The sequence below is a fragment of the Talpa occidentalis genome, unplaced genomic scaffold, assembly GCF_014898055.3.
Source record: "Talpa occidentalis isolate TD23 unplaced genomic scaffold, MPIMG_talOcc4v2.1 talOcc4.16, whole genome shotgun sequence".
Lineage (NCBI taxonomy): Eukaryota > Metazoa > Chordata > Mammalia > Eulipotyphla > Talpidae > Talpa > Talpa occidentalis.
The window spans coordinates 3,622,760-3,646,147 of NW_023601653.1; the positions used below are offsets into that span (position 1 = coordinate 3,622,760).

At 40.5% G+C, this 23,388-nt stretch overlaps 1 protein-coding gene across 1 annotated transcript in view; it reads right to left on the reverse strand.

Moving 5' to 3' along the window:
- The window catches only part of EP300 (E1A binding protein p300), a 67,718-nt gene that overhangs the window by 38,955 nt on the left and 5,375 nt on the right, over nucleotides 1–23,388 (reverse strand). The window contains exons 2-6 of the mRNA XM_037513489.2: nucleotides 14,801–15,438; nucleotides 4,820–4,996; nucleotides 3,637–3,898; nucleotides 2,899–3,012; nucleotides 1,274–1,519 (exon numbers count right to left, since the gene is read on the reverse strand). Coding sequence (XP_037369386.1) covers nucleotides 1,274–1,519; nucleotides 2,899–3,012; nucleotides 3,637–3,898; nucleotides 4,820–4,996; nucleotides 14,801–15,438 — 1,437 coding nt within the window. The remainder of the gene's footprint in view (nucleotides 1–1,273; nucleotides 1,520–2,898; nucleotides 3,013–3,636; nucleotides 3,899–4,819; nucleotides 4,997–14,800; nucleotides 15,439–23,388) is intronic.

Consider the following 23,388-nt stretch of genomic DNA (forward strand, 5'->3'; position numbering starts at 1 on the left):
ATCACCATAAATAACATTGAGACAAATAACAAAGGGGAGGGAATGGGGTACTAGCAGCACTTACAACAATGTTAGCAATATAATTAGCAACATATATAAATGCTAATACACAAAATACTTCGATAAACCATTAAGAAAAAGATAAACAATCCAATAGGAAAGGAACAAAAGATACATACACAGAAAATTCTCTGCACTTAAGCGAAAACTTAAAATGTACTTTAATTTTCATATATGAAATTATCAAAACTTTTTTTATATACACTGGGAAAGGACAGGTATAACAGGGAAATGAAAGGGGATGACGTTGACACAGACACAAGCAGGCAGAAAAAACTGCCTTTGTTGCTCTGCAAAGGGAAAAGGTTCATGCAGAGAAACATCTGCATAGTCACTGGCTGGGTGGGAGAGCTGCTCACACACCTTTTAAAGGTTTGAGACTGCCCAGTATTGAGAAGGGTATAGGAAAAGCAGCATTTTCAACCAAGATGCATAGGTGTGTAAACTGGTAAGACAGGGACTGTGGGTGGAGGGGGATAAGAGGGGCCACAGGACATCTGGCCAAGTGTTAACAAAAAAAAAAAAAAAAAAAAAAATCTTTGCACATATTCTGACTTAAGATTTCCACGCAATTTACAATAGGTAAAATATGGAAACAACCCAAATGCCCAAAAATAGATGACTGGATCAAGAAGATGTGGTATATATACACAATGGAATACTATTCAGCAATCAGAAAAGATAAACTCATGCCATTCACAGAAACATGGATGGAGCTGGAAGGGATTTTGTTCAGATAAGCCAGAAGGAAAAAGAAAACATCAGATGGTTTCACTTATAGGAGGAACGTAGGAGAACTAAATAAGGGAGTAGGGAGAAAAAAAATCATAATAAATTAAAAAATAAAATAATCAGAAAACTATTCATCAGACACTCTGCTGGCTGGGTGGTGGTGGTGGGGGGGGGCTGACTCAAAACAGGAGAGGGAATGTGTGCTTGCACAGGGGACTATGGGTGGTGCACGCGTAATGTGGTGGTGGGAACTCTGCGGGGACAAGAAGTGGGAGGAGAGAAAGCATGCACTGTATTAAAAAAAAAAAAAAGACTTTCACATTCGTTTTTAGTTTTGCATGTATGGACAGATACATGTACAATGATGTTGAAAGAAGTAAACTAAAACGGAATGTTTAAGGACCTAGACCATATACATCTCCAGGCTTTCATTTACACACACCATCAATATCACACCCATCACTAGGAGGACACAACTTACTCATATTGCTCATGGGTCGCATGCCTTGGGGAGACTGCCCAGACTGCTGATTTTGCTGGTTCTTCGCTTGTACCTGGGGCTGTGCTGGCATCTGATTTACTTGATAGGGTAGTCCGAGAGCTGCGTAGGCTCTTTCTATGGAGCTGGGATCAATCTGACTAACAGTGCTTAGGTTGGGGGTAGACTGTTGACCCACCCCTAGAGAGCTAGTATTGCCCAGTCCAACTGGTGCTCCAGTCAGAATTGCTAGAGAGAGAGGAGACATGGTATCAAAATGTTAAAAATGGTGAGGGAGGTGGGGGAAGACCAGTATATTTGAAAAGTGAATTCGAAAAAACAAAATTATTGTGGGGAGCAGCGGGCAAGACAGGAGAGGTCTGCCACACCACGTGGGTTTCTTCGCGGTCGGCAGGGATCAAGCACCACAAAATTATTGTGATACAAACACGAACACCTCAGTACATGCATCCTTTCCCATTGTTTCTTTGGAAGATTTTCTAGGTACAGACTTGACCACATTTAAGTCAAAGGTTATCACTGCCATGAAATGCTTTTGAGCCAAATATCCAAAAGCCTCCCCCAGAATATATTAAACAATGCTTCCTGCCCCAAGAGCAAATAGTGCCTGAGACAAACACCAACACCAGGTGGCATCATGTCTGGCAATTTGACAGGAGAGAGATGGTACTTTTTTTTTTTTTTTTTTTGATAGTGAACCCTTTAGTACTTCCTTCCTCAATGAATTATTTATTTCCTAGTCTCAATTTTCTATTGGTCCATTTATGGAATTTAAATTCCTTTCTCACATGTTGCCTATGTACTCCCAAAGTTTGTCTTTTAATCCTAAAGGTTTCATGTTTTGTGTCTAGAAAGAAGGTGTGGAAGCTGCACTTAGGTCTTTTTACTTATGACTTGTCTTTTTTCTAAGAAAATTCCATTTCAGGCTTCTAAAAATAATTCTCAAAATTAAAAATTGTTATTTCTCTTTAATTTCAAATTACCTAAATATTTAGATCAGAGGTATAAAAGGAATCTGCCCAATGTCAAATCAGTATGTTTTAAGGTCTCATTAATTTTAAATAGAGCATATTCAACTACTGTCATTTTTATACAAAGTGACTATGTATTAGGTCTCCCTGGTGGTGGAGGGGTTCAAGTCAGGCTATTAAGCTTTCGCTAATGACTGCATGAGTTTGATCCCCTTCCAGGGAGCTAACCCACATGGGGTAGCAAATCTCTCCTGAGGGGGGCTGCTGCTCCCCTCAGCAGTGTATTTCAGCTGTTCTGTTCCCCACTCTGTCTTTGGTGAATCCTTTCCGCACCTCCCGCCCCCGCCCCTCTGGTTTACACCCTAGTTCTTGTATGCATAAATAAAGTAAAAATCTTAAAAAAAAAAAAAAAAAGTAAGTGACTGTTAAAAGTTCCTGGATTTTATTTTAGCTAACATACACTTCAATTCTAACCTCATTAACATGAAGCTTTTGGGCAGGAGAACAAGGTAGCATGACAGACCAGCCAAAGGAAATTCACACAATCAAGAAGTCATTTAAATTCTATCAAACTGAATGTGTTAAGAGTCTAAGAATACTTTAGGTATAAAGGCTTCGAAAGATTTAATTACTCACACTGTTGATTTCTCTTATCCCCAGCATTTTTAAGGGGGAGACACACAGGACAATCATGCCTTGTACAATTTTTCCAGTGCGAAATGATTTGTCGAGATGATGCACAGTGTGCCACTAGAAAGAAGAAAAATTACTTTTTTCAAATGCAGGTTATATATGTGCATTGGTATCAGCAAATTTAGTCATCATTAACAAGGGCTAAAATGTGAACTTAGGTGATCTTCATGCACTCAGAGCTCCTATTACATAGTTGAGAAAACAAACAAAATCAAATAATTTAGACAAAAATCGTAGTACCCAAAGTGGGATTCAAACTCAAGGAATTTAGCAGCAGAGCCCAGATTTTCACCACCAACCTGTGCAATCTAATTTATTCTAGAAAAATCTATAAAAAATAGGTATCTAATGACTCCATAAATACACAAATTGTATTAAGTTGGGTAATATTTCAGTGTTTGCCTAGTGATAGCAAGAAAATGCTCATCAGTATTTCAAATGTGCTCTGTGGTGCAAGTCAAAATGAGTAAGATCATCAGAAAAAGGAAGTCCTTTGAAACTCCCACCCTCTCCTACCACATCGCTAGACAATCACAAAACAATACTGTATTTTATCAAATCTTTATAATATAGAGTAAGACATCAGTAAAGGAGTCTCAAAATAAACTTGGTCACATTTTATGTCTTCTCTCTGACTGCAGTATTAATCGCTAAGCACACAAACCCCTTGCACCAACTCACCTTGGCAGGACTTGCCCGACTGGCAGTGTGTCATGTGATTAAGGACGTTCTTCATTGTGCGGCAGTGGGGAAGGTTGCACTGCCTAACTTCCCCATTAGCCTGCTCCCTGCGCTGGCACTTGTGAGCATGCAAAAGGAGAACGAGTTGCTGCTGGATAAGCTTGCGCTTCTCTGGATCAGCTGTGTGTGCTCCGGAACCCATTCCCTGGGCTACTGGAGTTACAAGGCCTGGCTGCTGAACTGGTGGGGCCTGCTGTTGGCCCTAAGGAATAAAGTGATAAAGATACATTTAATGTCACCTGTCATGAAGTGCTAGGTCTTTACATACTCTATGGAGCTGGATATTCAACATGGAGTTGGAGTTTCAATGAAAACCTTTATGGACAGTCTACTTTGTATGAGTCTGACCAAGGCATTCCGAGATATAAACGATGTTCCTAACATTAAGAGGCTCATTTTTTAAAGAAAAGAAATAACACATCACCAAGTGATATAACCAAAGTACATATAATACACAGACAGCAAAAGAATGAGAAAAACACAAGCCAGAAGGAGTCCACCAGGAAAAGAAAGGAGCACTGTCCATGTACGGGTTTGAAGAACAAGGAAAAGAGCTGCTTGGGCCCAGAAGGGGCCTTTGGCATGGGGGAAAGTAATTTTCATAACCTCTGGAACAAATGTGGTTTCAATAAAAGGTAACCATTTCTAGACTGCCGTGTTTTTTATGTTCATCTTTGTATCACTAGTGCCTGTTTAGTCAACTTTATCTCTCTAGTACTTAGCAGAGTATCTGAAATAAATGCAACCAAGAGAATACCTGAAACAAAGTCAAAAACTGAAACATTTGAAAGAGAAAGTTCCCAGAGGACAATTTTTTTCAATAGTGAATGTGGGCTGCTTGACACATTAACTAGAAATAGTTTTACTTTAGAAACCAAATACTTTCATTGTAGCAGCCCCAACTGGCTCCTGTTTGGACCAGTATCTTACTGCTCTTATTATCACCAGTAACAATATACTGGCGAAATGGAAGGCTGGCATAAGCCTCTGAGCTCACAGGAGCCATTTTGCATCCTGGTGTGTATCAATCCTAGTGTGTAGTAGAAGTTATCAAAAAGTTTAACACAATTCTTTTGTTAAAATGCCAGTCTGAAGACAAATTTATGAATAGTTTACTACCTACCATGTTGGGCATTCCTCCACCAGGAACTGCCTTTTTGTCCATTGCAAATGGAGATAAGCTATTTGGTAGTACAGGCTTTGTCTGGATCTGGAGACCAAGGCCACTGGCTCCAATCTGCTGCCCGGAATTCTGAGTGTACGGCGACCCATAAGGGTTAGGGTTGTTCATCATTCCCATCTAAGAAACAAGATAAATTGTATTCCCCACATTAATAGAACATTTCTATTTCCTATCCTTTTCTTGTTTTTTTTTTTTTCCCCTCAAGATTTATTTATTTATACAAGAGCCGGGGTACAGGCCAGATGCACGGGAAGGTGAAAGGACCCACGAGAGACAGAGCGGGGAACAGAACAGGCAGACTAACAAAATACGCTGCTGAGGGGAGCAGTGGGCGAGACAGGAGAGGTCTGCTTGCCATGTGGGCTGCTCCGAGGCTGGCAGAGGCTGCAGACAGCTTCACTGGGCTGCGCTCAACCGCCTGCGTCACCAGGGAGCCCTTTCCAATTCCTAACTTACAAAGACAATTTTAAAGGATATCCTCTGCATAAATGACTTCAGAAAAGTATGCTCATGGAAACACATTTTCATGATTAAGTTTTAGGGGGCCTTAGGTGAGGTGAATTTACAGAGCTATTTTCAGTAAATTATTTGAATTTGCCATTAACCTCCATTTTAATGCCTTACACGTTCATTTAATTTACGAACTACAACTTTGTCATCTAATCCTGAGTTTTATGTCTGGTATGTCAAAATATTTGAATCCTTATTTTAGCATTTTCTTAAAAGGCAGAAAACCGGCGATTTGGAGGATGTGTTCTTTTAGACTTAGAGATAGAGTGCCATGGTGATTTTAAACTTTTTGAATCTGAATCCTGTAAGATAGAGCATGCAGGGCCTCCCTGGTGGCGCAAGGGGTTTAGCACCGCACTATGAAGCGTTCTGCAGCCTCTGCAGCACAAGTTTGATCCCCAGCTGGCCAGGGAGAAACCACATGGTGCAGCAGACCTCTCCCGTCTCACCTGCTGCCCCCCTCAGCAGTGTATTTCAGTCAGTCCGCCTGTCCTGCTCCCCCACTCTGTCTGTGGTGAATCCTCTCACCACCCACATCTCTGGCCTGTACACCAGCTCTTATATGCATAAATAAATCTTTAAAAAAAAAAAAAAAAAAGAAAGAAAGATAAAGCATGCAAACGCCAGAGCTCACATCATTCCTTTCTGTCTTAACCCTAGCTGCATTTCATTTAATTACCTGCTTGGTTCTTAATGAAATTTGGATTTCTTTGCAACACCGGCCTATTTTTAAAAGTAGGCTTTCCCTTGTGTTTATGTAAGTCCATCTAGAGCCACTGTACTGTATAACATGAAAATGTCTTACTGATGACAAAGTTGCAACTTACAATTCTATTCTTCCACCTAGGACCCCAACAATAAGTCAGTCATCACCTTCCAGAAACATATAGTCAAGGACTCAGAATAGAACTAAGGACACTACAGAGAATGCCCAAAGAATAAGAAAGACTTACAGATTCCTATCTTCATAGCCAGATCCAATTCTATCAAAGAGCCCCTCAAATTCTATTTCTAAGTAACACCCCTTCCAAATCCTTCCCATGCAGTCAAGCCCTTCATCAGAGCTTACACAGACTGCAACCAACAGGTTTTTGTGCTTTATTGTCCCTAATTTTTCTATTCGGGGGCGGGGGGTAAATGGTCCACCAGAGCCTTCATGATCCTCCCAAGTCCTGACTATCTCCTAAACCCATGAACCTGTAAAACTTGAGGATAACAGGCTTGATTTGCTAGCAACTGCCTAAAGCTTTCCCCTCACATAAAACTAGATAGTGCCAAAACTCCCTTTCATAACTGACTCTTGAATACTAACCTGTAAAAACACACATAAAAAGGTAGTCTAATTCTATTTTTTTTTGCTTAGTTGATACAACTGTAAGAAGCAGTTGCAGATTCTATTCAGCCTTTAAGATATACTTCAGAAGTCACCACCTCAATGAGTGTCTATTATCATAGATAGCTAAAGAGCCTTTTCTTTCTGCTCTGCCACAAACGTTTGTCTTAATAACACTGATAAAACTGCTAAAAGGTGTGTCTCTTCTATGTCCAGATGATACACAAAAAGAAAAAAGAACTGTATTAGTTCACTTATCATCTCTGTAGTCCTACCACCCTAAAGCTGATCAGCAATATAACTTGTTGACCCAAGAAAACAAATTAGAAAAGTTACATGAACTCTGTAAATAAAATTCAGTTCTTTAAATCAGATGTAGAACCTATACAGTGCACATTTAACAGAACTTCCTCAACTCAAAGATTTGCCTAGAGCAGAAACCAAAATAGTATGAAAAAGGTTTTGTATTTTCCAGATGAGATTAGAAACTAGTTAAGTAACCTGCCTGAACGCAGACAACAGTTAAGACAGAAGCAGCCTGGCCTGGATGAAAGCATCAAAGAACGGGGAAGCCTAATGGGAAGCTCCCATAGCAGAAACCTCATTCAGATTCCAACAAGGAATTTCCTAAGTGAAATCTGGCCACTACGATTGTAGGGACTAGGGACGGGCAAACATATAAACAGACTTACAGTTTCAAATGTAAGTTACAGTGTTGCTATGACGTATACTTTTTTTTTTTTTAAAGTTTTATTTTATTTATACAAGAACCCGGGAAGAGGCCAGATGCGCCATGTGGGTTGCTCTGAGGCCAGCGAGGATCTAACCAGCACTGCTGAGGCTGTGGACAGCTTCACAGTGCGGCCTGCACCACCAGGGAGGCCCTATGATGTATACTTTTAAAGGACTAGCACTGGGCCTCCCTTGGTGGTGCAGGCAGTTGAGCACAGTGCTGTGAAGCTGTCTGCAGCCTCTGTAGTGTGGGCTTGATTCCCAGCCAGGGAGATACCCACACGGAGCAGCAGACCTCTCCTGTCTCACCCGCTGTTCCCCTTAGCAGTATATTTTGGTCAATCTGCCTGTTCTGTTCTCCACTCTGTCTCTGGTGATCCTCTCACCCTCCCACCCCTCTGGCCTGTACCCCGGTTCTTGTATGCATGAATAAATAAATCTTAAAAAAAAAAAAAAGGACTAGCATTTATACTAATGCAGTTCCAATAATATACACCTGGGGGGGGGGATAGTCCACTTAATTGTCTTTCCTATTAGAAACAAAAGTTCATGACAGACACAGGCCGATAGAACCTGTGTGACAGATGATAAAAATTCAATAGAAAAAAAATTCTGTTTTTGAGAATTTAATAGTCACATAAATAAAATGCTAGGATCTGTAAACTGCCTTGATATGTGAATAAACAGAGTCTTGATTCAAATATGTCCCAGAGGAATCTGGTTCTCTGTGTATGGTCATATATATACTGCCTTGGCCAGCCTAGATAAACGGAATCTCAGTTCCTGACATTGCTCCCTCAATCACAACACATTCTTACCTAGAAACTGCAAGTTCACTCCACAGTAGACTATGGTCTCAACTACACAGACTGCACTGATTGCTGACCAGCAATAACTCATTCCCGACACTTCTGGTCAGTGACACCAACAAAGACTGGTTTTTCTGGTCTCCCTCAGAATTCTGCTGCCAGAGTTAGAAAAGAAAATACAATCTCCCTATCCCCACCCTTCCTTTCTCCCCAACCCTCTCTATCCCCCCACCAAATACATTGGGAAGGAATACAGGGTACTTCAATTCTGCTACACTGTTAGTTATTTGATCTTTTTTTTTTATTTTATTTTTTTACAAGGTATTTTTTTTTTATAGAGGCATGTTTTATTTATTTATTTATTTGTTTTGTTTGTTTGTTTTTGTTTATACATGCACTGGGTACAGTCAGAAGCACGGGAGGGCGAGAGAATTCACCAGAGCCAGATCGGGGAGCAGAGCAGGCAGAAGGACAGAAGTACACTGCTGAGGGGAGCAGTGGGCGGCAGGAGAGGTCTGCGCGCATGTGGGATCCTCCTCCGGTGGCCGGGGAGCAGCCAGGGATTGAACCGGCGCCGCAGAGGCTGTGGGCAGCTTCGCAACCCAGCGCTCAACCGCTGCGCCACCGGGGAGGCCCTAGTTATTTGATCTTGCTCTCTTTTCCATACCTAATGTGATCCAGATGTCTACCCACCACTGAGCTGGACACCACATTAACAGACATCCACCTGCCTGAAAGGCAGAGGACTAGGATAGCCACAACAGTTCTAGACAGCTAAAACAAAAGGAATTTGCAGGGTTTTTCCTCTTTAAGGGGAAAAAAAAAAATCTGATTCTACAGGTTGTTTGTAAGTTCTCAAAATATTAAAAGCAGAAACTTATGAACACACACAAAACAACAACAACCCCCCCCCACACACACACACACTCAGGATCTCTCTGGTGGCGCAGGGGTTAAATCTCAGCACTATCAAGCTATCACCAGCCACTGTGGCATGAGTTGGATCCCTGGCCAGGGAGCTGACCCACATGGCACAGCAGACCTCTGTCTTGCCCGCTGCTCCCCTCAGCAGTGGATTTCAGTAGATCCGCCTGTTCTACTCCCCACTGTCTCTGGTGAATCTTTTCACCCCCATCCCCCTGCACCTCTGGCCTACACACCAGTTCCTGCATGCACAAATAAATAAAATCTTTTTTTTTTTTAAAAATCACACGACTGTGACAATCGTTGACAAATAGCACAAAGTAGTGCCCCAAAATATAATAGTTTAGGAACTTTTGACACAAGGACAGAAAACCTCACAGGTCATATAGCAAGACATGCAAGCACCACAGTAACACAAACCAATACTATATGTATGAGGTGAAGATTCATCAAACAATAAAAACAAAATTAAGTGACATCTAGACAACCCCCACTACCTACTGGATTCAGTAAATAACAATGTTCTGTATCTGCATCCACATTACATGCCAGGTCCTATGTATGTTAAACATGGGGGTGCGCAGGTAGAGAAGACTGGAACCTATCAGAACCTATACCAGACTCCAAACGTTATTTCTCACGCATTCCCATTACTCACACCACTGTCTTAGTTTAGGAGGTGTTACCACCTCAATAGGGGCCATTCCTCTTACACTGATATTGTACACCTAAAACCATATCCATATAGATTGTAAATTTTGGGCACAAGACCCTCTTAAAACCCTTCAGAATGTGACACTTAGAAGCCATCTCTCAACAGGGATTCTTCCTTCCTGCGCTATAGTCAGTGCCTCCACTGCTGCAAATACAAGCTCCGTCGCGCTCCATCCCTATCTGAGATCACCCCAGCTCTAAAACAGACAGGCAACACATCTTACTTTAAAGCTCATACTTTAAAATTTGACAGGTTATATCCTCTTTAACATCACATGTCAACCACCAACACACACTGGTATTAATTTTAAGAGCAGCTCCAAAACAGATATTAGCATTCCTACCTCAAAAAAAAAAAAAAAAAAAAGGGGAAAAGGGGAATTTAGTCCTAAAGCCAATACTCATTTCAATGAAATTCAGCTTTTCTTTCTTAACACCAATTTCATCAGTCACAAAGCAGTAAAAAATTTGGATACTCAATCCATCCAAATGGTAACAAACTTCAGAGTAGGTGAGGACAGCGACAGGAAAGAGGGCTTGTTTCTCAGATCTCCAACTACCGAGTAAAAACGAAAAAGCAACACATAGGTATGGTCCCAGGCCGTGTCTGCAAAATCCAGAGATCACTAGGTAGGACCGCAGCACACAGGCGTGGCTTCTGTTCTCCAGGCTTCAGTCCACTGAAAACCACTCCCGGAAGTTTCCAGTTAAGTCTGGAGGTAAATGCTGCTGCAGCAAACCTGAAAACCCACTGTTTGCTGCCCACTGGCAGGGAGATCCGATATAGCCAAGAGCTACGTTTCTAGATTAACTACATGAGCTCGACCTCTCCTGCAGCATGTCTGAAAAGCAGCACCAAATAGGAATTGTAATAATATGGAGCTCTGCCGCTGTGCCTCCTCTAATAGTCAGTGCCCACCACGCGCCATTCACAATGTTTATTTATATTAAGTGCCTTAGTTTTCCCACAATCCTGAACACCTACTCTCACTATTCACATTCCACAGATGGGAAAACTGAGCAGGCAGCTAAGCTACTATGTAAGCGGCCAAGTCCATTTTTACCTGAGGCAGTACGGCTCCATAATCTATAGTACTCACTATATAAAGTTTTATCAGTTATTTCAACTCTTCCCTCATGAAGGGTGACTATTAGAAAAAGGCTTTGCAAAAATTTTTTAAAACTTTGTCACATTTTATGAGGGCAGATACATAGTCTTGTAAGTTTATTAGAGTAAAATTATTTAACCAAGAAGATTCACAGCATGTGGTTGAAGAGGATGATTATGGCACATCCTAGATTCTAACCCTGGTTCAAAATCTGTTATTCTGCCCGTCTCAACGAATCAGTCCAAACACTTGAAACAATTCATATTTGATTGCTTTATGCTGACTCTAAATTTTTTTTTTTTCACTCTAAAGACAAAGGATAAAGGGAGTATGATTCAAATTTCTTTCCATAAACCACTTTTTGGACTGTTATAGTAGTAATACCACAACTCGCCTGCAGCTTTTGATTCATCCAAAAGAAGCACTATATACAAAAGCCACGGCCATTGTCAACAGGGTTCAAATTATCAAGTCCCACGGAAAAGTCCTTGTCTTAAGTCCTGATTCTTCAATATCACCAGAGCTCATAGAAGTTTTGAAAGAAATTTAGTTAAGTACTACTAACCCAGGTTCAAAATCTGTTATTTATGAGGTAATTTTAGAACCTGGTACTGTAAAGGGCAATTGCTAGCCAACAATTTCAACACTGATTTCAACACTTATTTTATTCTCTAATAGGAAAATACAGAAAAGGTTATTTTTTAAAAAGATCTATTTTATATATTTATACATACAAGAGCTGGGGTGTAGGCCAGAGGTGGGAGGTGTGTGTGTGTGTGTGTGTGTGTGTGAGAGAGAGAGAGAGAGAGAGAGAGAGAGAGAGAGAGAGAGATAGAAGATTCACCAGAGACAGATTTGGGAATAGAACAGGCAGACTGAAATACACTGCTGAGGGGAACAGCAGGCAAGACAGGAGAGGTCTGCTGCACCATGTGGGTCAACTCCTTGGCTGGGTAGTTTCATAGTAATGAGATTTAACCCCTGCACCACCAGGGAGGCCCAGAAAAGGCTTTGTTCCCTCCCATAAAGAGAAAACCAGTTTTTGTTTTTGTTTTTTTTAAAGATTTATTTATTCCGGGGTAGAGGTCAGATGTGCCCGGGGGTTGGGGAGGAGGGGGGCGGTGAGAGGATTCACCAGAGACAGAGCAGGAAAAGAACAGGCAGACTGACTGAAATACACTGCTGAGGGGAGCAGTGGGCGAGACAGAAGAGGTCTGCCTCACCTTGTGCGATTCTTGCCAGCTGGCCATGATCGAACCTGCGCTACAAAGGCTGTGGAAAGCTTCAAAGCGCTGCGCTCAACCGCCTGCACCACCAGGGGAAACCCAAAAACTAGTTCTATAAAAAAATTTGACTTGTAGTGGGCCTCCCTGGTGGCCTAGGAGTTAAGTCTCAGTGCTATCACTGCTACGGCCTGAGTTCGATCCCCAGCCAGCAGCTAACCCACATATGGTGCGGAAGACCTCTCCTGGCTGGCCAGCTGCTCTCCTCAGCAGTGTATTTCAGTCACTCCTGTTCTGCTCCCTACTCTGTCTCCAATGAATCCTCTCAACCCCTGCACCTCTGGCCTGTACCCAAGTTCTTCTACGCAAAAATAAAAACAATTGACTTGTATATGAATTGGGTATATCTCATCTTAGAACTCCTTAACTACAAAAACCTCACATTTAGAGCTGTTATTGTGTCAAGCATGCTTTAAGTGTTTCACAAATATATACTTCTAAATAGTTGGAACTCATAAATATAGGCTTCTGAATAGTTGGAACTCATAAAAACAAATTAGTATTTTAGTAATAAAGTATTATTTGACTTCCCCCCACCAATGAAAAGCATAAGCTCCAAAAAAGAACAGAGACTGGGCCTCTCTGGTGGGGCAAGGGGTTAAGCACAGCACTGTGAAGCTGTCCACAGCCTCTGCTGCATGAGTTGGATCCCAGCCAACTAGGGAGCTACCCACATGGCGCAGCAGACCTCTCCTCTTGTGCCTGCTGCTCCCCTCAGCAGTGTATTTCGGTCAGTCTGTCTGTTCTGTTCCCCACTCTGTCTCTGGCAAATTCTCTCACCCTCCCATGCCGCTGGCCTGTATCCCAGTTCTTGTATAAATCTTAAAAAAAAAAAAAAAAAATTTTTTTTTGTGTTTTGTTCACTGCTATATATATATATATGTATATGTATATACACATGTATATATGTGTGTGTATTACATACACAGTCCCTGAAATAATGGTGATATTAAGAAATTTGTGATTTAGATTAAGTGTCCCACTCTCAAGCTAGGCATTCTTTCAATGAGCAGTTCCTTATGTTTTCTTCACAGCACTTATCTTAAACACAACAAATTTTACAGCTAGTATGCTCATATGTGCACACTTGAAAGTTCTACAAAGTAAGTTTGGTCATGGCTCTATCTCTAGCATGGAAGTTATAATAAACACCAAGAGGGCAGGGACACTTCACAGCTATGTTCCTAATACTGAGAAGAGGAACCTAACAAATATTTTACCTTTTTGTTTCTGGTTCTGACTCCAAATGCTCTAAGTAAATCACAATGACATAGCAGCATAACAAATGCCAGAGGAGGAAAATCTAAAGTAGGTAGGGGTGCTGAACAGAAACTTTTCCTACATTAAGATGCTACTGTCCTTCAATGGGGAGAAAAAAATAGTAAGGGCTTTTGTGTATCTACATGAAACCTCAGTTCCCTCAGTCCAGATTCATCCCTTCGACTTAATTTCTTCCTTGAGCTCTCCCTCACCCGTCATGAGTCTCAGGAACACATAAGCCATAATGACTGCTAATATTATTCCTCTTACAGAGAAAGTCTGCTCCTATCCTGATTTCTTGTGACAATCTTACCCACCTTCCAAGCAAAGTCATCTCTTTCATTCAACGAATATTTACTCACTACATGACAGGCAACCACAACTACATAATGATGCCATTTTAAGAAAAAATAAATATAAATATCAATGAATAAGTATCAACATATGCTTACAGTATCTTAATTATATACAGAAAACACACTGAAAAGGTTTTAAAAAATACATACATATATATTTAGCATTCTCTACCTAATAAAGCCAAAATAGTAGTTAACTGCCTTTCACACAATGACCAATTAACAATCAAGTTATTTGGACACCTGGAATGTCAGTTGAGATTTCACAGTAAACTAATGCACATCAATTTCAATCAACTAATTAAAAAATTTAGGATATATTTTAGAACAGAAAAGTGTATCTTAAAAATTAGGATATTTCAAGCAGTAGGAATCATTTAGAACTGTAAAGGTACATGATACCAGCCAGTTGTAAAATAAATGCTTTACTTAAATTGAATGTAAGAGCTTCATAAATTTTTGACATGATACATCGTATGTGGGAAGGGTACGCAATGTTAAGATTAAACACGAACAGTAAAGAATGATAATTAAAAAAAATAAAGCCCTGAGCTTCCCCAGTGGCACAGTGGTGAGCGCTGGGTTGCAAAGCTGCCCGCAGTCTCTGCAGCGCTGGTTCGACCCCGGCCAACGGATGAGGGTCCCACAGGCGCACAGACCTCTCCTACCGCCCGCTGCTCCCCTCAGCAGTGTACTTTGTCAGTCTGCCTGTTCTGCTCCCCGCTCTGACTCTGGTGAATTCTCTCACCCTCCTGTGCTTCTGTCTGTACCCAGTGCTTGTATAAATAAATAAATAAATCTTTAACAAATAAAAAAAAATAAAGCCCTCCCTTTAACACTGAAACACTCAAAAACATGCTGGTAGTACATACAAACCAAAACTGCACTTACCTTAAGAGGTTGGGGGCCTCTCAGTCCTGTTTGTCCCCCCATCTGGGGAGAGCCTTGCTGCAGTGGCTCAGTCATTAAGTTGCCAGCGTTTCCCATGCCTGGGTTTGGGTACTGCATATTTGGTCGCCCCCGGCCTGCTCCAATTGAACCGTTCATGACTTGGTTAGGCATCATCCCCTGTCCATTGCCTGCAGTCAACATTCCAGGATTCATGCCAGCATTCATCCCTGTGTTCATTCCCATGGCAGGCTGATTTACTGGACTGTTCATCATACCTGTTGCGGATGGCGTGGGACCCTGATTTGGCCCACTAGTGCCCATCCCCATGTTGGGAGACGTCAAGCCTGCCTGTGTCATTGGGCTTTTGACCATGCTATTTATCAAACCTAATCCAGGACTGTTCTGTTGGGTCTGGCTGGCCATGCCTTGGCCTGGGCCACCAACCCCCATATTGAGGTTAGGGGAACTACCAGACCGTAGCAATTCTGACAGCTGTTTATGTTTAGAGGCTGCATCTTGTACTATGCCAAGACTTGTCTGAAGCTGACTAATATCACCACCATTGGTTAATCCCAATTCTGTAGAGTTGATTAGTTCATCTGGTAAGTCATGCTCCAAGTCAAATAGAGAGCCAAAATCTAGAAGCAAAGAGGAAAGAAAAAGGTTAGTTTTGACAGATTCCAAACAAAATCATTCTATATTTTGTTCTTGATTAGCACTAAATATCATTCCAAACCTATGTTAAAGTAAATCCTTTTAACCAAGAGATACATATTTAAGTATTTCTAATGAAATGGTATACCTAAGATTTTCTTTAAGATACTACAGCATTCCAATGCTTAACACAAACAAAAGAAAACAAAAACCCCACACTAAACTAAAATCTCCAGGATTAAAAAAAAAATAAAAGGGTAATGACAGGTGAAATGCTGGTAACCAGCATTAACAGGCACATGGGCATTTCTTACACTATTCTATTAAATTGAAATTCCCCATTTAAGAAGTTTAAAAGGAGACACAGAAAGCCTGAATAATTCTACTACTTATTAAAGAAAATGGAATCATTAATCTTTCCATAAAGAAAACAGCAGATCTAACAGAAGAACATTGCAAAGATCATACATAGCCAAACACAAGAATGTGAGGATGAACACAGAAGTGTGACTGTGCACACACATGCATGTACATGTGTACATACAAGCAAGCCAGATGTGCGTGTGTCCTGAAAATAAGCCGGGATAATCTTAGAAATCCAGCAGGGGGGTCTGCACTAGCACCTTAGAACGTCTCTAAAAGTCATTCACCATATTAACAAAGCAGACAGAAAATGTATGATTCATCTTACAGCACCTCAAATGGACTAGATACAATCAATTCCCAATCACAATTTAGGAAACAAACGCAAAATACAGCAATCAAGAAACTGGCAGAACTTCTTTAAACTGATAAAAAGGTTTCTTCCAAAACCTAAAAAATGAAGGGCAAATATGCATAATGAACCAAGATTAAAAGTAGTCTCTTTAGTATCAGAACAAGAAAGAGATACCCACGTGAACTATTTCAACTTTGTATTGGTCTATCTAACCAAAGCAATAATACAAGAAAAATTTTAAGTAAAAAGACTAGAAAGAAAAAACACAACTTTTTTTTGGCCTGTAACTAATATAACTGTCAATGCAGAAACTGAAAAACAGAAAACTGAAGTCGTGAGAAGTCAGCAAGGTGACTGAAGACACCACAGATAAAAACAAATTAAACTGCATTTTATAAATTAGCAACCACAGTTTTTGAAATTCAATTTGTAACAAATGGGAAATTTTGGGGGGAAAAAAAAACCAAAAAACAAACAAACCCTGACAAGGTTATTATGAAACACAAGTAAATGAAGATTATTATTAGTCATTCATCTTAAATTACTAGAATATCCTAAACATTTGAGTATAAACCTTTATACTCGAAGACATCATTCTCTCATTTTATCAATGTAGTAACTGATGTGTCTATAGCTGATGAAGTAATGCTCACTTCCCTAAAATTATACTATTTGTTAGGGAATATGGGTCTATTAAAGTCCCTAGGATTCTAATCCAATGCTGTATGTAAGCAAACAGACTTCACTTTCAGCAATTGTTTCAGATTATTGAATATTATGAGAACTGTAAGTTTTCTGAGTATTTTTAAACTGAGAAAACAATTTTAAAATAAAATTTAAATAACATTTTCAAACTAAGAAAAACTGATTCAAGCTGTGAACAATCAATTCTATGCTGGTATAGGGTTAAGAGTGTTTTAGGCTCAAAAACCTAGTATGTGGATTTCATTTTAGCCATCAAATCCCAAATCTTTTCCCATTAGGTCTTTCTGTAAAGGCTTTCCAGGGAAAAAGAAAAGGCAAAAACTTGGTATTAGGTTCATGAGCAGTATACTGTAAAATACTTATAAGAGACTATGTTTTTAGCCAGTTTGTCATTAACTACAAATGAATCCCAGTGGTCTAAAGCTAAAAGCAGTATGCAACAAGAGGCAAAGGAAAATATGAAAGTTAAAATGCCACAATTTAAACAAATCCTGTTTAACAATGGTTTTTTAGTACTGACCAGCCTCAATTTCATGCTTCTTACTAAGCTCCTCAGGTTCTTCTTTTTCATTCAAATAAAGGGTTTTAAAAAGTAAAGGTTCACATAAATCATTTTCTCAGGCTCCCATCTAACTTGCCATTCACAGGGATTACTACAGATCAGTTGAATAAAACTTAGATGTCCAAAAAAATAAGAAGCTACCTAGAGGGTCTTGTAACATAATAGTTTAGGATTTTTATTCTAGAGAGAAAACTGATCTACTTAAGAATTTTAAGCAGAAATATGATATGAACAAATTTGTATTTATTAGAGTCCACTCAGGCAAACAGGATAAAGAGTGAGATCAGACAGACAAGCCCAGAGTTAGGGGTCCGGCCGGGAGGCTGCTGTCTGAGATAGGAAAGCTGGCGCTTACACCTAGTGCAAAGTGCTAAAGGAAAGGAGGCATCAAAGGGGCCAATCACATGAACTCTCGGTAACTACAGGTAGGGGGTTAAGAGAGGGTTAAAAAAAAGGACACAGATGAATCCTCAATTTCTGTCTTGAACATCCTAAAAGGATAGTGGTAACCACTACTCAGATAGGCAATCAGAGGACTATCCAGTAATGAGAAAAGAAATGTGGGACTCAAGTCAGACATTAAGGGAACTGTCACAAATGCCAGAATTTAAGGTACAAGGCTCTTAAACTAGAAAGGATGTTAGAACCCCTAACTCCCCAATCCATTCACCAGAAAACCCGAAAGCAGGCAGCAAAGGGGAAATGTTAGTGGTGTCCCATGTTGCAGAGAGAATGCACTGAATGTGGGTAACAGGAGATATTTCGTAATCTAGGCAAGAGCAGCTTCAGCGGGGTTCAGGGTAAAGAGGAAAAGGCAGGCAGCAGTGGATTAGAGAAGCAGGAGGTAAGAAAATAAGAGATAGCAGAAGTTTTTTTTTTTCCCCCTGGATTATAAATGTGTAATTTAACTTGCTTGCTTCACCTGCTCTTTCTCTTTGATAAACAAGTTATAAAACTAGTTTGTCCATTAAACTACCTTATGGTAAATGTTACAAAACTGTATCACAACTATGGAAACGAATGACCACACACACCATCTCCACTAAGACATTTCCTGCTTACTTTCTAAAGTATGAACCATGCAACACCAGCAGGCTGCTTCTAGCAAATAGTTTCTTGACAAGTTCCCATATTCTTATTGTGATGCTCAAATACAAGATGATTCTGAGTAAAATGTTTCTTCATCTGAGTGTACATTCAGTCCAAACGCAGTGATGCAAAATGTGACTGACAGGACAGAATGAAATCTGATTTGAACAGTTTAGCATTATACATGAGGTTTATCCAATGAACCATGTTTAAATGTGACAATTTAAACAAAAACAAATTTGGCTTTAACATGTGGGAAATGAGTGCTGAGTCAAAACATTCTTTTGTTTTTACATATTGATTCTGTAGGTCACCCTTGATGTCTCCTATATTGCTGTGGCCATGTAATCTCCTGTAAAATAAATACTCAGCTCAAGACTTTGTGAAAATGAAAAGATCACAATAATTCCATGATACATGAAGAAGTAAGACAAACACTACATACCAAGAATAATACAAATGAACCATAATAAAAAGTACAGCTATTAACAATATAATCACAAATGCTACACTGTGAGCATAAACACAATTTTTCCTTTGCAATTACTAACTAGGATGTAAAACTTAAAATTTAAATAGTTCTGGTTCAAAATCTATTTCTGCATAAACAGTATCGCTTCCAGTTACACTTTTTCTTCCACTTAGAGGGGCTTAAACATTATTTGGTGAATAGACAGGATTATTTTTGTGCTTCAGAGCTGAAATCAAACAAAAACTCAGTTTTGTTTTTAAACTGTACACAGGAAGCAAAAGAGCCATGCCGATTATTCTCACACTAGTCATTTCTCAAGTGTCCACTTAAAAGTCAAAATCTATTCATTGATTCTCCTCCTTTCAGTTAGTTTTCTCTATGGAGCTAAAATGCCTTTAAAACTTAACACTCCAGATCGCAAAACTTTTCTTTCATGGAATTCAACATTAGGTCCGAGGATGAGTAGGCGAAAGCGGAAGAGAACAAGATTAAGATACAAGAACCACCTCAACATTAGCCAGTTCGTGCTGTGGTTGGGGGGAAGGGGCAGGCAAAGGGAGTGATGAGATGGGCAGAGATCAGGAACTCTTAGAGGCCTAGTCCCAGTGAGGAAGATTTGGGATTTAAAAAGTTGAGAATGAGACAACAGTTAAATTTACAGAGCAACTGTATGACTGAAACCCCCACTCTCCGCCAGGACCTGTCCTGGTGCCCTGGGCACTCCTACTCTTGTATTAACTCAGCTGTTTGGGGAAGCACCAGTGCCTTTCAAGGAGGCAATTTTGCAACTTCATGAATTCATTAGGTTTATCAACTTTTCTAGCATTCATTCAGTAGTTTATTTAAAAAAAATAGTATCTTAATAGCAAGTAGATGAAGCAGGATTAATCCAATTATTCTGACAATCCACCTATCAAAGAAACAAAGATGTACAGACACTATTAACTACTTAATTGGAAGGAACACTAAGAAAATTAAATGAATCATTTATGCTGGAAAGACACGATAAACACTAGAAATGGTCTAGCTATATACAAATCTGATAATGTTAAATTATACAGAATTACATAGCTATGCATGTTGGCAGCTGTTGAATTTAGAAATCCAATAGTCAAAGGGCAGACATGCCAGCAAATTTCAGAGCATGCACTCTCACAGCTTTGTCCCACAATCCTATCAAAAGGTGTATCTATACTTTGGGAAGAGACTGACTTGAAGGTGAATCTTAACCTGAAAACATTTAAGTCTCAAATTTTAAACAGAGATGGGATGCGATGACTGATTAAGATTGTGACCTTGGGTCCGCTGAGAAAGATTTACACTGACCATCTATCTGCCTTGTTCCTTATCCATTTATCAATGCAGCAAAACTACGTGGCGTGAAATTAACTATAAGCTAGGATCCCATCTTTAAGAATCAATGCAATGATATAAAAACCCAAACTTGGGCCTCCCCGGTGGCGCAGCGGTTGAGCGCTGGGTTGCGAAGCTGCCTGGCAGCCTCTGCAGCGTCGGTTCGATCCCCGGCTGCTCCCCGGCCACTGGAGGAGTGTCCCACATGGCGCCGCAGACCTCTCCTGCCGCCCGCTGCTCCCCTCAGCAGTGTACTTCCGTCCTTCTGCCTGCTCTGCTCCCCGCTCTGGCTCTGATGAATTCTCTAACCACCCCCCCCCCCCCCCCCCCGCTTCTGACTATACCCAGAGCTTGTTTAAATTAATAAATCTTAAAAAAAACAAAACAAAAAAAAACAAACACCCACCCAAACTTCATGCTTAGATTTTGAAGATTCTGGTGCACAGTGCCACCAGACTGGGTGTTTCTCTTTTCCCTACCATGTCCTTCTCCTGCTTATAAAAACTTTATCTTGACAGTAAGCTAAATGTCAAACTCCTTAGCATATTTCTGTCTTTTAATAATAGGACCCCAAGATCCTTTGCCATCTGTCTTCCACGAAAACACTTCACAGGACAATCTGTGTTCCAGCCACACTATAACCACCTGAATTTGTCCCACCTGAAATACCTTTCCAACTTTCCCTTTTAATAAAAGGAAGTTTTCTTCAGTCTCCCGCCCCTTTCAAACACACGATCTTCTGTTAGATTTTTCCCCAACATGCCAAATCCACCTGTCAGAAATCATCCCTATCCTCTGCTTTTATCAAGAACATTTTTGAAAGCTTGTCAGAATAGAACTTATGGGAAACTGTGTACATGTATACCAGCCCTACCAGGTTCTAAGGCCTTGGGAGCAGAAACTGCATGATGGTCCATCTTTATATCCCAAGGAGCTAACCTTGGAGGGTTTTCAACATTTGTGGGCTAAAATGAAAGACACACCAAATTAAAACAGACTATTTTAATTCAGAGAATCACACCTCAAAATGTCCAAAAATTAATCCATCGACCTCCTTCTAACCCGACCCCATACACAAACACTGTGTTTACTAGTTTTACCTTCCTGTGTTTGCAGGTTTAGTTAAAAAGGCATCCTTACCAATCTTGCTACCCAAACACGAACTCAGGAATTATTCTTGATTCCCCCATGGCACTCTCTCTCGCATCGAATCCATCACCAAATTCTGCTGACCACCTACCTTCTCTCAGATCTTTTCATTTCCATCTACTTACACAGTCCCTCTCCTCCCAGCCTGAAGCAGTCCTCTTGCTGATCTCCCTGCTTTTTATTTTCCCAGTTTCTTTCCAAGCCATTCTTCATTTTAATTAATAAAAAGGTATGATTCTGACCCACCCACTTAAACAAGTTAAAATGATAAAGTCTGAATGCCAATCCATGGGGCCTCCCTGGGGGTGCAAGGGGTTAAGCACCACACTATGAGGAGGTCAGCAGCCTCTGCAGCACGAGCAGACCTCTCCTGTCTTGCCCGCTGCTCCCCTCAGCAGTGTATTTCAGCCAGTCTGCCTGCTCTGTTCTCCACTGTCTGCCCTCATCTCTGGCCTGTACCCCAACTCTTGTATGCATAAATAAAAAAATCTTTAAAAAATAAAATAAAATAAATGCCAATCCATTACATACCCTAACTGATGGGCCCCTTGCTGAACTCCATGGTCATATTACTTGCTACCCCCACAAGTTAGATCCTGAACAGGCCATATGCTCTTGTTCCTAGCCTGGGCTCACTCAATCTTACCCTGCACCTATCCTTCAATATCCAAAATCATATACCAATTCTTCAAAGACAGTCAGCAAAGTAACAGAGTTACAGCAATGTTGCTATACTCTCCTTAACTAAGCCCCAAGAAGGAAGGGGTCTATGTCTGGATTACCTGAGCATTCCCTGCACTGAGGATAAATACCAGCATACGGAAAAGGTTGGTCCAATACAAGACAACCATGAGCTTGTCAACTCTTCTAAGTATTTTTCAAATTGTGGGTGATAGGCCAACAGTGGGTCATGAAATCAATACAGCAGGGCAAAACCAGCAGTTCAAAAAAATGAACTGCAATAGAAAATATCAAAGTACACTGCAAGCAGTAAGGGAAAAGCATCGTCTGTTCATTTGTGAGACACGGTCTCTGGTTCCCATGTAAAACACAGCTTCTTACTTCCAAGTGGTCAAAAATAAAAAAAATAAAAGCAAAGTCCTGTACTGCTCCTTCTACTTCTTTTCCTCCTACTTTACAATACAGTCTTCTAAGACCCAGACAAGCAAATTAGAAAAAAAGAATAGTATGCAGCCACATAATTCTTTAGCAAAAAGTCATTCATTTTTTTTTTTTTTTAAAGATTGATTTATTTATACAAGAACTGGGGTACAGGCCAGATGCGCAGGAGGGTGAGAGGATTCACCAGAGACAGAGTGGGGAACAGAACAGGCAGACTGACGAAATACACTGCTGAGGGGAGCAGTGGGCGAGTCAGGAGAGGTCTGCTTGGCCAGGTGGGATTCTCGCCGGCCTGCTGGGATCGAGCCTGCGCAACAGAGGCTGCAGACAGCTTCACAGTGCAGTGCTCAACCGCCTGTGCCACCAGGGAGGCCCACAAAAAGTCATTCTTAACAGGAGCATTTCTAATAAGATTTCTGATATCTCATTATGCCTTAAATATTTTATTTTCATTTCAAATAACTTACATAAATAGGACACCCTATGTAACAGTATATAATAGTATTTTTATTCCTGTTTTAATCTGTGGCCACACCCTTCTCTCTAAAACAACAAAAAACAACAACCCTAATCTTAGTGGAAGATGCACAGGTTAACTATGTGTATAAGCCTTACTTTGCACTAAATTCTGAACTTCATGTGCCTGGCTTTCTCCTTATCTACTCCATCTATAGAAACATTAAAAAGGTTACCACTGCTGGGACCTCCCAGGTGGCACAAGGGGTTAAGAAGCAGCCTATGAAGCTATCAGCAGCCTCTGCAGC